The sequence below is a fragment of the Pagrus pagrus genome (genome assembly GCF_965226575.1).
Source record: "Pagrus pagrus genome assembly, chromosome: 10".
NCBI lineage: Eukaryota > Metazoa > Chordata > Actinopteri > Spariformes > Sparidae > Pagrus > Pagrus pagrus.
In genome coordinates, this window is record NC_140194.1 from 6,744,992 (window position 1) to 6,762,236 (window position 17,245).

The 17,245-nt window shown below is 41.9% G+C and overlaps 1 protein-coding gene across 4 annotated transcripts; it reads right to left on the bottom strand.

Moving 5' to 3' along the window:
* Positions 1 to 63: 63 nt before the first annotated feature.
* On the bottom strand, positions 64 to 13,616 carry nudt4a (nudix (nucleoside diphosphate linked moiety X)-type motif 4a). 4 transcript variants are annotated; one of them, XM_084363900.1, is made up of 5 exons: positions 13,540 to 13,616; positions 7,410 to 7,520; positions 5,735 to 5,779; positions 5,337 to 5,424; positions 64 to 2,081 (listed from the first exon to the last, which is right to left on the bottom strand). In XM_084363900.1, exons 1-5 carry the CDS (start codon positions 13,543 to 13,545, stop codon positions 1,855 to 1,857), a joined length of 477 nt encoding a protein of 158 aa, XP_084220026.1. In that variant the 5' UTR covers positions 13,546 to 13,616; the 3' UTR covers positions 64 to 1,854. The 4 variants fall into 4 exon arrangements, with proteins under 4 accessions (XP_084220026.1, XP_084220025.1, XP_084220024.1 ...); XM_084363899.1 differs by having other exon boundaries at positions 13,480 to 13,616; XM_084363898.1 differs by having other exon boundaries at positions 13,048 to 13,581.
* Between the last annotated feature and the right edge of the window lie 3,629 nt (positions 13,617 to 17,245).

Here is a 17,245-nt window from a genome sequence, read left to right on the forward strand (position 1 = left end):
CACACAGCCTGGCTACATTCAAGAGTATAAACACCGTCTCTCTGATTAAAACGTGGCACTGTGGATGATCGATACATTTTTATTTTGATGTTTTATATACACACACACAACATGATGGTGCACAGCAGAGTATTCCAGTCACACATGCACACATAGAAAAAAGAAAAAGGGTTAATCATAATAATCAATTCCCCATGCTCCTTAAGAACAAGGGCTAATGATGGCCAATAAACTGAATTTATCACATAATTAGCTTCCTCTGGGATGTTGACAAAAAGAAAAGTCTGGTCTACACACTGACCATGGCTTCCTGTAATAGTTTCCTGTACGTGATGGGGAGGGGTGATCCCCTATGAAACACAAATAAATACATTTAGTCAATGCATACTAAATAATGTACATTCAGTTGTAACAACGATCCGTATTTTCCTTCAACATCCTTTTTGTTTGAATCTAACAGCTGAGAACAGTAAGGGTCTGGTTTTGACAGTGTGTAAGGCAGATTGTACTTCCTCCAGTCAGTAAGGTGCACAGTGTCTAGAAAATAAACACAATTTACTGTTGTGATTGTGAAGGCACTTAAAACACATTGTAAATTCTCGAAGAACCAAGGCCTCCTTATTGTCTTCTCAGACGTTAAAAGTGCAATATGTAAGAATTGGCCACCTGTCGAATTCAAACTCAAAACGAAACAGGGGGCAGCATATCACCAGAGTGACCGCTAACTGCTATCTGCAGCTGCCGTTAGCTCAGTTAGCCTTCAAGCTAGTGGTCCAGACTGGGTGCTTGGAGCTGGAGGAGCCGGGGCTGGATGGTTAGCATGCTAACTTCAGCAGGTATCTCTGCATTACAGAGGTCATCTCATCTCTTGTTTTCAACTAAAGTTCTTACATATTGCTCCTTTAACACTACTTGACATTTGTCCAACACGCTTAATATTAATAATAGTTTTTTAGGAAGATATGTATTGTTTCTGTATGATACAGTCTGTTCGTAGTGTTGAATGCGCTCTTTCTTTGGCACATTTGAAAGTTTTGTTCCGCGATACAAAAGCTGATATTTATTGAACTGTGCCAATATACTGAAATTTGTTCAGCCTGACAGCATTAAATATATGTACAAATGTAAGGATGTGTGAGGAAGGACTATTTAAAACTCCATTCCAGTGTGCAGATGTTCATCTCATCTTTATTACTGTGTTACCAGTGATCAGAGATGATACTGTACTGTGTACTTTTAAAGGTAGTAATTACAGGAGGAGCAATGTTGCTCACACTTGAATCTAAACAGACTTTGCCCCTCAGCTCCCTCGAGGCAAAATACCTCACAGGACTTGAGCTACACGGAGGTCACATTAGTTTTACTCCCAGAAAGCGTCATGATAATTCACAAAAACTGAATTGTAATCAAATATCCACACAAATGAAGCTACTCGTCTTCAGAACGGTTTGCAGAAGGGCATTATTTGGCACTGAGTCACTGTGGGGATATGACTTCCTTTGAGAGCAAACGCTTCCCAGTACTGGCTTCCAGGAAACCACCCAAAAGCGCGGTGCACTGCTACTCAAATATTCAGCATGTAGGACTAAAAAGGACCTTCACGTTGCTTTACACATTTGCTCTATTTAGCTGGTGATGGTTGTTAAAAAATATCCATATAAAATCTTAAATACACTTGGATAACATTTTGGCACTCTTCAAGCCCACTTGGAACCAGTGTCAAATCAACTTCAAGGAAGTCCGTACTGTACATATTAAGAGGCTGCGTTAGTAATGCAATCAATGCAGAAGTCTTTTCCAGATATGTCCATCCTGGTGTCCTGTTAGAAGAGCTGCTCGCTGCTGTTGAAGGTCCTATCTGTTGACCAGATGTGAGCCCTGTGTGGAGCAAACAACATAGTGAGGTGTGTTGTTGTCCATCACTTGGGAGCTCGGGGTGTTGCCGTTAGTCGGGCTGCACACGGGACTGCAGGTGGGGTTACAGGTGTTTGTGAGCCTGCGTAGGTACTCTGCATGGACAGGTCTGTGGCTCTGCAGGACTCTGATGGCTTCGTCAACTTTGAACCACTTCCTCTTTCTCCCTGTGGAAACATTCAAGAAAAGGAAAGGTTGGCTAACACTGATCAACAGGTAAATGTTGGTGTTGCAATTGGGGATAACACTTAACATGTTGGCAGTTGTCTGGACTAACCCTGTAACCTGCTTTTGAGACAGCGATGGAAAGTTACACAAAATGAGAAATGTAGATGTCGGAAAGACGTGGGACGAGAGGTTTCAGAAGCTGCTGACAATCCAGCAAGTACGTTGATCAAAGCCCTTTAAGTAGGCCTCTTTTCTGCTGATGAAACAGCCCACTCAAATACCAAAGTGTGTAATGGACCTGCCAAACCACTAGAGGTCAGTGTGTGAGGGTGACTGTCTGGCATACATGCCTGTATGAAGATGCAGCAGTGTTTCCCACACATAGATGTTACTTTGGCGGTGCGCAAGGTATTTTAGGGCCCAGCCAAGCATATTTGCCAACCCATTTTAGCATTTTGTACTTTTTTGATGTCTGAGAGAACGACGCCATCTGCGATCGATTGACTCCCGGACAATCTGCCCCCGCTCGTCCCCTCCTGCCTACTGACAATAGATACTAAAGATATAAACTTGTAAGTGCACCTGATTGTTGTGATTGGTTACATATTTAACAACAAGCTTCCTCCACACACAGCTCACGTTGTTTTGACAACGGCATTGCAGATGAAATTATCCTAAACACAAGCTGAATCTTTTTGCCAACTTTATAAAAACACACGAAGAAAGCAGATAACACTGCTGGTAGAGAGAAACAGAAAGGTGAGGCAAGGCAGTGTGGCTGGCTTTCACCCAGGTAACTAAGGTTTGAGTCCCGTTTGAGGCCAACAGCCAAGTGGACTTAACAGTACATCACAAACTGACTAACATGATTGAGCAGTGAGTAAAGTTGCTCAATGAGCAAAATAACTTAAAACTGCTCAACCACAATATTATACAACATGCTCAAGAATAAACTAAAGCTGCAGCACTAAAAGCAGAGTGGGAATGGACATTCCTGACCTACTTCACTTCATGTTTATGAAGCTCTCATGTCACCAAACCTTCCTAAGAAAAGCACCTTCCACAAAAACGATCTGTCCAGTAAACCATCAGCTTGTACTTATTTATACTTTACTTCAAATCCATCATCTCCTCAATTCAATTCCCAACAGCATTTTGGTAAAGTACTTGGGCGTGGCCAGTGATTATGAGAGCGTGTTGTGAGACTTTATGTTGACACCCTGAAGTACACAACCTCTGGCCTTTCAGCAGCGGGAGGCGAGTGAATTAGACAAGTAGTGCCGAGCTCTTTCCGCTCAGTCGCAGCCCTCGTGTGGGACGAGAGAGGACGAGTGAGGAGGGGGCTGTGGTGAGCGATGATAACTGGAAAACAACTGGGGACAGCAAACATTCCTCCCCCTTGTGAACAGGCTGAACTATTCCTGTGGGTGAGGGGAGTAAATTATCACGACAATTATTGCAACCTAGTTAGAAATAGTTTAATTAATCATTAAGTCCCCAGAAAAGTATTAGATTTAAAATACCAAATCGTGATCACATGCCTAATCATAGTCCACATACAGCAACATTAGAAAGTTTACAGTGATGAGAGAAAACATCACTGTAAACTTGTTTTGCCCAACCAAACAGTCCAAAATATGTAAGTTCAGTTTTCTATTAAATAAAACAAACAAGAGAACAAGTTCCTCAAAGTTGAGCAGCTGGAACCAAAGGAAGTTTGCATTTGAGAAAAATGAAACGATTAATGGAGAATCAAAACCAGCTGCACATCAGTTTCATGTCTATCGATTAATCAATTAATCGACCAATCATCTTAGTCGTTTTTAAGTGGAACACTGTCAAAGAAATGGGACATGCATGTATGGCAAATTGTTGCGACATTTTAGGACCATAAACACTGTAGATCAGGTGCATTGACCTCATCCACAGGTATGTGTCCCAGTTTCTCAGTTTACAGAGTGATGACTGGAGGCCCCCCAACAGTCTGTCTCAATAGTTTCCGTTTATGGTCTTGACAGCAACTGGACCTTCTGACCTGTGATCTACATAGGACTTTTTGTACCCTCAAGAAAAACAGCAACATCACTTCACGATCTGTGTACGGATATGATTTATATATTTATACAGTTTGTCTCATTCACATCAAGAGGACACACAGAGCATGCAGACAACCAAATTCACATTCTGTCGCCAGTTTTATGCTAGTCTACAATCGGTAATAAACTATTTCAAGGCAGACATTTTGACTTTTGGCTAAGGATGGCAGCAATCCATTTAGGGGAGCCAGTTCGAGAGCATGTTGAACATGCTCAATGACGTGGCTCACTAGGACACTTAACAATACTTAATGGCGCCATCGTTAACATTATTGGTGACAAACGTGCTTTTCCTGTTTTGACAAGTCCAAAATATCTGCAGTGAAAATTGGTGGTTGCAACATTCAAAGGAACGCTTTGGTGATGAACCAACAAAGGCACAGAAGAGGAAGACTTCAAGCTACTGCAAACATGCATGTAAATATTTCACTGTTTCTGTGTGCACAACAGGCTCATTTCTCTAGATTTTTTGAGAACAAATCTGTGATCTGTGTTAGTCAGCACTTCTCATTTGCCAAGGTTATCCATCCTCCTGACAGGTGTGGCATATCAAGATGCTGATTTAATATTTTATTCAATTCACAGGTAACGGCTCTCATGGGCATTCCTGCCGTCGGCATGCCAATCGCAACATCTGCGGTATTGTGTTGTGTGATACATTTTAGAGTGGCCTATCGTTTTGATAAGCCCACGGCACACCTGTGTAATAATTATTCTCTTTAATCAGTAGCTTGATGTGCCACACCTGTCAGGTGGAAAGAGAAATGCTCACTTAAAAGATTTTTTTTGTGTGTCTTATACTTTCAAAAAATGGCTCTGCAAGTCTTTTATTAGCAAAGCTCACATTTCTTAGACCTCAAGGATACACACACCGCATTTTGTGTACACTGTTCTGTTTACACTGAATGCAAACAGAAACTGTGGTGGCATCTTCAATTTGTCAAGGTGCAGTAGGTTGAGGGGCCCTAATTACTTACTAAGTAGTGAAAATTGTCTAGTCTTATGTGACAAAAAGGACCAAAACCCCTTCAAAATAGAATTAAATTAGTTCAATAAACCACTGGAACAAGATGTACTTGTTGCAAAAGACTTTTTTCTGTGTGTGCGTCAAGGCCGTCAGTCAGTCATATGATAACCAAGTGAAACTTGGAGGCATACCGATGTTGACAGATTCCTCCCAGTCTTCCAGTGTCTCCGTCACTATGAGGGTGTAGACGTACGTCCTGTGCTTTCTGTCTTGATTGTGCTGCAAAGGTTTGGATGAAGACATTACATTATGTAATTGCACCAAACCGTATCGGTGCAATGCATGTAAAGCTTATATTTACTGTGATTAGCTGCACTGTTTCTTTGTAGGCACTACATAAAACACAACAACTTAACGCTCTAGCTGACGGAGGACTGGCACAGAGACATGAGGCATACCTGCCAAGGTATCCTATGCATGATAGCAGGCTTACCAGCTAAGCTGATACAGGGTTTTAACAGCGTAATATAATGTCGTGTATGCCAAGTGAGAATTTATTACAATTTTCCATGACAGTTTGACAACGTACCTCAAATATCCCGAGTAGTCTGCCAAGCTTCCCCTTCACACCAGCCTGCACACAAATGAAGAAAAAACAATCAGGACCCATTTTAGACATTTACATTTGAGTGACCACAGTGTTTTTTTAAATTAAGTTCATTGAAACCTGCTGACACCAACAAATCTAAATGAAACACTCGCTGTGCAATGTTTTCATACAGCTGCATCACAGCAAGAACACGTGACCTGGTAGTAGGAACAGCTTGTCCCCGTTTTAATGTGTGTCCACGTTCTCAGTAAAACATTTGTCTCACTCACGTCAGGAAACCCTGTGGCTTAGCACCATCCTAGCATGGCCACGTGCCAGTGAGACAGCATGGCAGGGATGACCAGGTAAGCCTAAACATAGTCTGAGTGACAGCATGATGACACAGAGGGGCTTCACACAAGTACAGTGCACGAGTCGAGATCCATTTCTGCTTATGCACACTTTGCGACAGATTTTTGCGGCCACTGCACTCAGCTGTGGAAACTGACATATATCCTAGAGCAGTGGTTTTAAAGCCTGGGGGGTCAGGACCCCCATGAGAAATTCTAAAATTAGGTTTTGAAGTGACTGGAGAGGTGGAGAGTAAGAAAAAAAGAGACCTGCTTAAAAAATGTGCTGTCATTTTCAGACATTTGCTTTTCCTTGTGATATTCTGGATAGTTGAACCTCGTCAACGCGGTTAATATTGAGATAGAAGAGAGTGCTCGCTCGATCCCAACCTTTTCTCTCACAAAAAAGGAACCACTATATTAGAGTGTGTCAATAAAGTTAGGCAGCTTGTGGAGCATGCTTCAAGACAGCGGATACATGTATAATTAGCTAATTCAGACTTCATTTCAGATCCACCTGGATCAGTAAGAACATCTTGAAACGCTGAACAGACAGAGACGATTGCTGTATCCACATTGTTTTGAATCCTTAGCTGGCCACAGTAGTTAGTTTGCAGCTCATCCACATTGAGATACATGTCTGGTCTGGGAGGCACAGGATGTGGGTAACTGGAAACCCTTCCCAAATGTCACTGCCATACTTCTAAGCTATCAGCACCACTACTATCCAAGGCAGAAGCTTACAGCTCACTCCACGCCGAACACTTTGGCCAACTACCAGCAGCCCCCTTTACTGAAGCACAGAACAATTAACTGGACATTTATGGATTTTTGCCAAATACTTCTATCCAGGCCAATACAGGCCTGAGTCTGGGTTTTAAAAACTGTTTTTTCATATTCATGTCTTGGGGAGTTGGCTTCCAAACCACAGACCTTTTGGACCGGTGAAGTGACCTAGTTCACAGTGTCCTTTTCCCAATGTTCATGTTTGCTTTTTGTTTATCTTCCCCTTTCATTTTATGACAGCAGACCTTGTGAAAGTAATGCTGACAATCAGCTGACTCTCACAACTCACAGGCTGGAAATTCCCACAACCAGCCGAGTCCACCTGTAACCTGCATTATCGTTAGCGTTACAACTTTGACCCCATTAACAACAATACAATTCCAAGTTTCTGAAAGTTTATTTTCACATTGTACTAGCACAAATTGAAGTGACTACATACAGCATGCCAAATGGCCAACCACAACCACAAAATATAGAAGAACAGATACATGATGTGTCACTGTGAGTGTTGTCTTTATTTTTTCAGTGGATGAGCTCACCTCTTCGTACACCTCCCTGATGGCGGCTCCACACGGCTCCTCCTCTGGCTCCATTCCACCTCCTGGCACGATCCACTGGTCCGGATGTCGACTGCTGCTCACCAGTATCACCTTCAAGAAGAAAGGCTTTCCTCAGGTCACTGCTACTGAGCTCAGGGTGCCATAAAACACGCAAACGGCATGCCCAAGTTTAGTGTCCCTCACCACTATAGGTGTCTGGTGGTGGCAGGATGTGTATCGAACGTCTCGCATGTCATGTCAGTCATTCAGTGCGTTTCCTTAATGCACTATGAGCGTGGTGTGGACTGAGCTGCTGAGCATGACACACTTTGCCACATAATTTAAAAGTGACAGAGAGTCAGCCTGGTGTTCAATGTTGCATTAAAACACTAACTTATACACATGAAAAACACAAAAACTCACTTTCCTGCTCTACTACTTGTCATTCTGAAGTAAATATTGATTGCACTGTATAATGGCTGTAGAAAAATGACACCATCTGCATCTAGATTGGTCTCCTATGAACCTCGCTTTCACCATGCTTTTCCACCTGCTCGATTATTAATGCAAAAATGAAGGCAGCATTTCGGCGTAAAGGAGGTGATCCACCATTGGGCAACCAAAACAGGAGGCATTGTTTTCCCCGGTCGCTGTCCCCAGGTAACGGTAGGACAACTGGAATAACTGGAAACACTACACTGCAAAAGACGAAGACCTCCGCTGATGGAGGAGGCAAAGAAGGTGAGGTCAGTATGTGTTTTCCCTCACCAGCAGGACATAAGACAGTTTAGAACTGGCATCCGTAAGTAACAAAACCTGCCCATTAACAACACAAACAAGTTTCCCTCTGCCTTTTCATAGCACTGAGATTGGAGTTTATTGTCAAATTTGGATTCTTATGGTTGTTTTTTGCTTTGGATAGCAGCCAGGCTGCTAGCAGAAACCATGTTGCTAACGCAGTGCCAAAAGTTGGCCATTTACGCTTTAAGGCAGACACTCAAATTTAGATTAATTTTTTATTTTTTTTTTAAACTCTAAAAAACAGTCCGCACGTTGCAACATTGCAGTGCTGTATTTCAGCCATCATTAGCGTAAAAATATAATAAACAAATACTTTTTTTTTTCTAAATGGAAAAGAATAAAACATTAAAAGCTTGAGAAGCCTTAAACATGACAAAAAAGATGACGAATCGTCAGTCTAGTCTTAAAATAATCCAACTGAAGCCTTGCACTATCTTTAACTGACCTAAAATGCATGTAGTTTGGTCTTTTTTTAACAGGGTGCCCCTCAGGAGAAGCAGTCGCTTGACCTTAAACCCTATCTGGCATCACACTGACCCACATTAAGTTCACGTGTGAATGCTTTCTGAACTCTACAAGACATGTGCAGCCTCTACATTCTCCTATAACAGCTCTCTTGAAAGCAAAGATTAGGTTAAAACCAGCATCGGAAATCAGCTATTTGCACATTACACACTGCGGGCAAACACAACTGTCCCAGAAAAGGTTTCCCAATTAGAGGCGTCTGCATGCCTGCTGAGACTTGATAGTGGAAGCATGGCAGAAGATTTGTGAAGAGCACTAATGAAAACATCTTCACTGCTGTCAAGGCTGTTCTCAATTGCAACAAAAATGACTGTGATGACTGAAACTTCATACTGTGTGACCCTTGGCTGTAACTCATGCTGTAAGCAGGTCAAGATAAAGATTAAAACCCACAAGAAATCTCAGGACTCATAAACATTATTTTAACAGTCTCACTGCTAACTGAGCTTATTCGGACATAAACTTCAACATGAATCAGCACATTATACACTCACAAAGAGAACCTGTTCATCTGTAAACATGCTTTGGATCATTTGTGCAAACAATTTAATGCATATGGGTGTGACAAACTCTTTCTCTGTGTCTGTCCTTGCACTCTCTGGAGACGATGGCAAATCCTTAACACAGGCATCTCTGTCAATATTTATGTATGGATACCAGGCCCACTTAGTGGGTTTTTGTGATTTTCCTGTCATGTAACATCAGTAAACTGAATCTGGCTTACTCACTAAATCCTGCAGAGCTTGATCTTTCACTGGTCACTGCGCCTACTCTTTATAGTGCCATTCTAAAATTAGGAAGACACGAACTGAAGTTGCTCAAATTATCAAAAATAATAATAATCACTCAACTATAGACAATTATATAAAAAATATACAGAAGCCAAAGGATGAAAACGAATGGTACATCTTCCTAGTTTGATTTCACATTTAAAAAGGAGAGCGTGCTCATTTTCAACTTCAGAATTTTATATTGGGTTGCTACTAGAATAGGTTTATAAGCTGTAATGCTCAAAAACACATCAGTTTTCTCCTACTATCCAGTGCTGCAGCGCTGTATTCCCCCTCTGTCTGCTCTGTTTTAGCTCCTGCCTCTTTAAGGCCCGCCTCCCGGAATGCCCAGTTTGCTGGGATTGGTCAGCTCACACACGCCTGAGCCAGCACCACTCACCATGCCTCCGGTCGGCTGTCGTGTTTTAAGATTCCAGTTTGCTTCACTTCTACTGTAAATATAGGCATAAATCATGCAAATGTGTGACTATATTGTAGTGTGACGTCACATAACTGAAGGCGCGACTACTGACGAGGCGTTTCAGGAACAGTGTTTTCAGTGGGAGAGAGGAGCTTTTGTTGGTGATGACTTTTAAACTTTCAAAACCATTTACATGCACAAGAACCTCTGTAACACACTGAAGAAAAGGAAGAAAATGAAAAAGCAGAATGGGTCTCCTTTAAATCAGTAATGAAGCAGACGTCTACATATTTAATTGGCTCCAGCCAACATAAAGTATTCACCTCCATTACAAGTTTTACAAAGTGATCTAAACTGATTAGGAATAAAAGGCACCGTACTGATTTATTTAATGTCTTAAAGGGGCACAAAACTGTACGTCACATTAATGTGGTGTGAAGACTTTGCTGCGTCATGACTGATAATGAGGTGGCAAATTAATAGCCGCAGAGGATGAGAACAGAGACGAGTCTCATTTGAATCTCTGCCCCATAAACTATCTGTGCAGGGCCCTGCAGGCTGCGGAAACACTGGCAGCTGTCTCACTGACACAAATGCACACAACACACACACATGCATGCGCAATTTCACACAAACGCCGTGCGAAACACGTAGGCCTGCGCTCTAAAACCACTGGATCAGCAGTTGCCTTTCAGTATGACAACAAAAGAGCTCAGCAGAGGAGGTTAATGACCCCAACAGGCTGCACACACCTCAGTGAGAGAGCGCCCAGAGTGAGGAAGAGCTTTGAGTGTCCACATCAGCTTTACAGGTGATCAACACCTGATCACAGTCCAGCTGACATACTGTCGACAGATATTATACTCATGCTAAGCTAGAGACCGTATCATGTGGCAAGAAGTTAAAGCAAAAACAGAAGTATTTGAATAGAAAATAATAATTAATAATAATTTGAATTTACAATGATGTTATAATGCAAACCAATACACATTACCGAAGCATTACTGCTGGTACTGTCCCTCATGAAGCTTTCAGTGTAAGTTTGAATTTCGTTTTTTTCACAATTTTTTGACATTTTACAAACCAAACAACTAATTGATTTTTGAAGAAAATAATTGACAGATTTCTCGACAATGAAAATAATAGTTGGTTGCAGCCCTATGTAAGACTAATTCACCAGATTATTACTTAAAGCAATTTTATATGCCAGTTACAGAAATTGTGATTACACGCAGAATAATCAGAGCATGGGCATCGTATGGGCAGATGACATTATGTTTCTACAACCAGTGTGAAGTCATCCTGCCTAGTATTTTTCTGCCTCCTGGTCTCCAGCTGACATGTTGAGGAAGTGACTGTAAAACAGGCATGCAGACTGGACGGATAGCTTACCACATAAAGGGTGACACATGCAATCAAAGCAAAGCAGTGAGGATGACATACAAGCCAAGCTATATGAGACCGGTTCATCAACTTCCAGCACAATCAACAATAATCAACGTGACTTTGAGCAGATGTCAGCACTCTGTCACAGATGACCAGGGCAGAGAGAGAGAGAGGGTGGGAGCACGGGGAGCAGGAAAGTAAATCTGTCAGGGGACAGAAAGTGCACGCACCTTGTTTCTATAAATTGCAGCTGATAGGTCACTTGGTGTTTAGCACACAGTGTAACACTCAGCCCCCAGCCAGGCCCCTGCGACCCCACTCCCCCTATCACATGTGGTCCTGAGATGGGCTGCCGTCACTAGGCAGACACATTGTGATCTAGGACAGCTCCTCATCCACCCCCAGTGTTTGACTTCTTTATATTAACTCAGCCTTAAAACTTAACTACAAAATCCCCTTAATTTCATCAGCATCAAAGAAAAACATAATCATGTATAATCAAAATGTCCACTTATTTTTTAGTTTATCTTTAGCTGCATTCAAATCTGTTCACTTGTAATGTCAGTGCCCCCACCTCCTCATTACCCACAATACCCTCTGAGGTGGCAATATGCCTTGGATATTAGTGTTTCATGTAATAAGTCTTATTTAAAAAGGAGAGTATGTAGTTTTGGAGAAGAAGTTTGAATTCATAATTTTAATATTTACAATATTAATGAGGCAACAACACAAACTCAGAAATGTGTATTTTTTCCATAACTGAATAAACAAGCTGTTCTCAGAGGAAAATAAGGTCCCCAGAAGACTGGCTGAAGCTAGAAAGGTGGCAGGGTCCGCCAAACATTAAAGTAAAACAGTATGAAACTGTTGTCCTTTAAGGTTAGTTTGTTTATTTAGTTTGTCAAGGCATAAACAAAACAAACATAGAATTATATACAATCTGAAGGCAATATTTTTAAGCAAGTGTGTGCAAACAATGTCCTGCCTTTGCACATTTTGCTCTATGATGCATCATGAAATACAGACTGAATATGAAGCAACAAGACAGATTTCGCTGCACTACAGTTCAGAGCAAGCAAGAAACATGATTGCAGATGGGATGTTGGGAGGAAATGCAGCAGCAACAGGAGTGCAGGACCCAAGGATTAGTCATCACAACGACATGTGTTGATAAGGAAATTACTCTGTACAATAACCAAGTCAGAAACCAGACACCACCTTGGTGAGTGGATTTATTTTGAATGACAGGAGGTATTTACAGGCTGATATAGGAGGTGGCACTAAGTTTTATGAGGGTATTAATATATAATCAAATAAATTATTGAGTGTGCAGGACTGTCAAAGATGAAGACTTGAAGCCAGGACACATTGAGGAAAGCCTTGTCCTTATGAATTATGAGTTTTCCTCCTGGACAGGAAATGAAAATGATGGTCTCCTGCTGGGTGTTAACAGTGGGTGCCAGCTTGTAAGACTCCCTGTTGTTTAGTAGGTAAAATATCTCGGGCCAAGTTATGCTCGCCTCTGCCCAACACGTCAATTAAAAAGGCGCTGGTGAGCTGAACACACAATACAACACTCACAACCCCAGCCTGCGTTATGTGTGTATGTGTACGACGGGTTTTTACACAAAAACTTGGGGCTTTGTCAGAAATTAAAGTGTTAGTAAATGCCGTCCCTCCTTCTCCAGTGACGACCGCTTTAACCACCAACTTGAGCCGTCGACACGCCGCTTACCTCGTCCTCTTTTTCGTTTTTGAAGCACAAACACGCCGCTCTTCTCTTGAACCCCTCTCCGTCGTACGTCCTGGTCTGGTTGGGCTTAAACTTCATCATTTATATTATTATCCTGCCAGTCGTCGAGTGCCAGGAAACGTTAAAAACAAAAACAAACAAAAAAAACAGTGTTGGGGAGAATATGTGGGTTCAACCACACGGTGAACAAAGTCCGTTACGGCGCCGTATCCCCCCCGAAATCTGCCCGACTTCTTCAGTTAGTCCCGGTTTTTTACAGCGTGTGAACTCGGTCCATCCATTCCCGGGCAATGTCAGACATCTGGTCGTAAATCGCAGCTACCGCGGTGGTGTAAAGCTAGCACTGCTGCTGTCAACACGCATGATTCAACAAACTCGCTCACATCTGTGGCCGGAGAGCAGCTAACGGCTGACCTGAGAGCTGCGCAACGAGCTGCCTGCTGTCAGCTCCCACCTGACGTGTGTGTGTTTCACCTCCATCACTATGAAGACCGATCAACCGGACACGGAGCTTTTATACTGCTGCCAGCTCCACGCGGACGGTTTTTTTTTTTTCATCGCCGTTGCCTAGTAATCATCAAAAACGTCGCGTGTGTGAGTGGTGCGTTCAATACTGACTAACTAACCCAGTTTTTCACAACTTCAACAATAAATACAGAACTAAGAAGATACTTTGAGTGCCTTTTCATATCAGTTAATAACAAAGCAAGGGATTGTTAACTGATGAGGAGGGTGGTTTATCTCAGAAGTGATCCTTTAAAGGTGCAGTATGTAGGATTTGGTCACCTGTTAAATTCATAGTTTCCCTCATGAGACCTTATTTTGAAAAAAACAACCTTGTATGGTAGTGAATGGAGAGAGACAAATGTTTTTTACAGTACAAGTATAAAGTCAAGAAAGTCGCATTTTTCCATAATTAAAGCGGTCATATTATGCTAATTTTCAGGTTCAGGTTCTTTTATTTGGGGGTGCTAGTAGAATAGGTTTACATACTTTAATTTTCAAAAAACATTGTTTTTCTCATATTGCTGCAGCATCCCTTTTTCACACTGTGTCTTGAGTGCTCTGTTTTAGCCACAGATTGATACATCTCGCATTACTTAACGGGCAGGATGCAGCCAATCAGAGGCAGAGTAGAGTGGGCCATGCTGACGAAGGTAGTGTGATCTAAAATAACGCTGCTGCGGCAGTCGCCATTGTATGTCTGCTGACTGACTGGAGTGTATATATTTTATAATACATATATAAATATATATTTATATAATGCCTATAACATAGTGACACACATAACTTGCGGAAGTAAATGCTCGACTCCAAACCAGGTGTTTCAGGCAGTGCAGGAGCAGAGTTTTCTGTCGGAGAGAGTAACTCCCTTTTACATGGACAAAAAAGCTACATAACAAACCCCAAAAGCATAATATGACCTCTTTAAAGTAATAGTAATAATTTTTCAAGTCATGAAAGTCGCAGTATGACTTAAAACTAATGAAATATAAGACTGTGAAAATATGTTATTATAAAGACCACACAGCCAACAGACGCTTTAGTGATGCCTCGTTGAAAAGTCACCAAAACGCTTAACTTAAACATTGTAGAGCTGTAACATGTAACATTTAGATTTAACATATATAATTAGATGTAATATTCATATTTAGCATTTAAGATTTAACATTTGATACATATAAACATATTTTTAACAATTAACATCCCAGATGTACATTGAGGGAAATGAGCCAAAAGTCGAAAATATATCAGTTTGAAATCTGAAGTCAATTTTTTTACATACAGCAGCAGCCTGGTGACACTCACACATATTATTCATGCTAACTGTAGTGAGGTGGTGGATTCTGTAATGTACTGATGAGTGTGGGAGTGACACAGCTCAAGGACTCCCTCTAGTGAATGTGGACTGTGTTCAAAGGGGACAATGTTTACAGGCGTTCAAAAATGACAATGCTGATGAGCTGGATGTGAATTCTTCAATGTTGACTGTTGGTGTCAGAAACCAGAATGTGGACATTAATAACTGTAGGACACTGAAATCTGGCAGCAACCAGAACAAGAAAGCGCTGGGCTTAGTTTAAAAAAACAAAATTCTTGATGATTGGTGATTTGATTTATAAATTATCCTGACCCACATCCAAAGCAGCACTATGGCTCACATGAGTTGCTCACAAGAACCAAAGCCCTGCTCCGCAAAGATAATTACTAAAATCAGGGGAATGGGAGCATGCAGCCTTCAATTTTCCAGACTAGTGGGACAACTCTGATGACCTCTTTGCACTTTTAACGAAATCTGACTGAACCAGACCCGTGTGCCTTAAGAAAGCACACAGCTCAGATTCATGCTGTTTACTGTGTGAAGGTTTGAGGCACCAGGTTAAGGGAAATACATTCACTTGGATTTGCATTTAAAACTAAGTTCATACGAGTATCTTTCAGTGCATGAAGGGAGAGTAGAGAGAGTGGGGTGGAAGTATGAAGAGGCCGAAAATGGGAATACATCTACCTCAAAATATTACTTACAACAGCTCAGTGCTGTGAGCAATGTACTTAGTTAATTTCATCACTGATGATTATACAGTGTGTGTCTCTCTGCAGAACGACGATGTGTCACTTCCTCATTCCAGACACTAGATGGTAGGCACGACTTACTTAGAAATAGAAAGACTAGGGGACAATCCTTGGCGTCATGTTGAGACATTACATTTAGAAATACTTTATTACAATTAACACCTTGTCTGACATCTTAATCATGTTTTATCAACCATCGGTGCACCCAAAAGGTGCACCCAAAACCCCTCTCTGAGACCAGCTGTGGCTGTGAGCAACAAACAACAACATGTGCAGGAGAACTGTTTTTGTTCGTCAGATAATAGATGTGGGGGTGCCCTGGTAGCTCAGCTGGTAGAGAGTCCACCCCGTGCACAGAGGCCGTGTCCTCGCCGCAGCAGCCCAGCGTTCAAAGCCGACCTGTGGCCCCCCGCTGCATGTCATCCCCCCCCCCCCCATCCTGTCTCTAGTCATCTCTCTAAGCTGTCCTGTCAAATAAAGCCATGAAAGGGCTGATTAGATAGTTAAATAGAAAAGGTTTCCAGATCATTGCGTCTTATTTTCTGGATTCAAACAATAGGTTACAGTGTAGCGTGCTCAAGTAGTTTTTAATACCTCCCCCCTTTTTCCTCTTGCACATCACATTGTCTAAGATCACATATGTTGAAGCAGTGGTGGATTCAGGATGTTTGAGGGCAATAGCTGTATGCGATGGGGCTACAGCGTGCAACGAGGGCACTGACAGAGCAGCCTAGAGGGCACTTTATCATGTTTCATCTACCATAGGGTCATCTAAGAGGGCGCTTTCGTATCGTCTTTTTGAACATAGGGTACCAGCGGGTGATCTGTGCCCTTATGTCCCCACCAGTTTTCAACACAACGTGATGCCCTCGCCTCACTGCCTGTAATTCAAAACTTTGAATTAATTGTTCAAGCATTTGATTTAATGAAATTTGTATTAATTTGTTAACAACCAAAAGCATGTTTTATAAACAGTAATGCTGCTATTCAGATCACAGGCGCAAGTACACACATCTCAGTTCAATCTAATTTCTGAAGTAGTATCTAATCAGCACCTCCAAAGTGAAGGTAGGCAGTTCCTGTCAGTTTCCTGTAATAGAGCTGTGATGTTTCTGGTGTAAAGCGCCTTATTTATTGAAGGAGCATCCACTGGGGAGCGAGCCCTCAGTTTATTTATGGAGTGCAGAAACAGCTGGAGTACCAGCACCACCCTCAGCAGTAAAACATACCGTTACGGCTCAGGCCCACACCATCCGCTCTACTGTTTAAATTTTAAAGTCTCCCTGAAATGCTGCATATTTGATTATCTGCAAAAAGGGAAACTCACTCTGGAGAATGATGAGCTTCGCCCTCCTGGCAAAATAAGCATTTCAGGGATGCCTGTGGGTGTCAAATGGTAAGAGGCATGGTGTTGTTGCTCAGTCTATGAGCGACAGGGCTTCATGCTTCATTCAGTGATGATTTTTGTCACTCAATAATGAAGAAATAGTAAATATCAGTCGTGGAAAAGCAGGAGAGTAAACCTGGTACTTGATGGTTCTGTCTAAGGTTTCACCTGCTCCCATTTTACACCACAGCAGTCCAGCTACTCCCGTCTGTCCTCAAT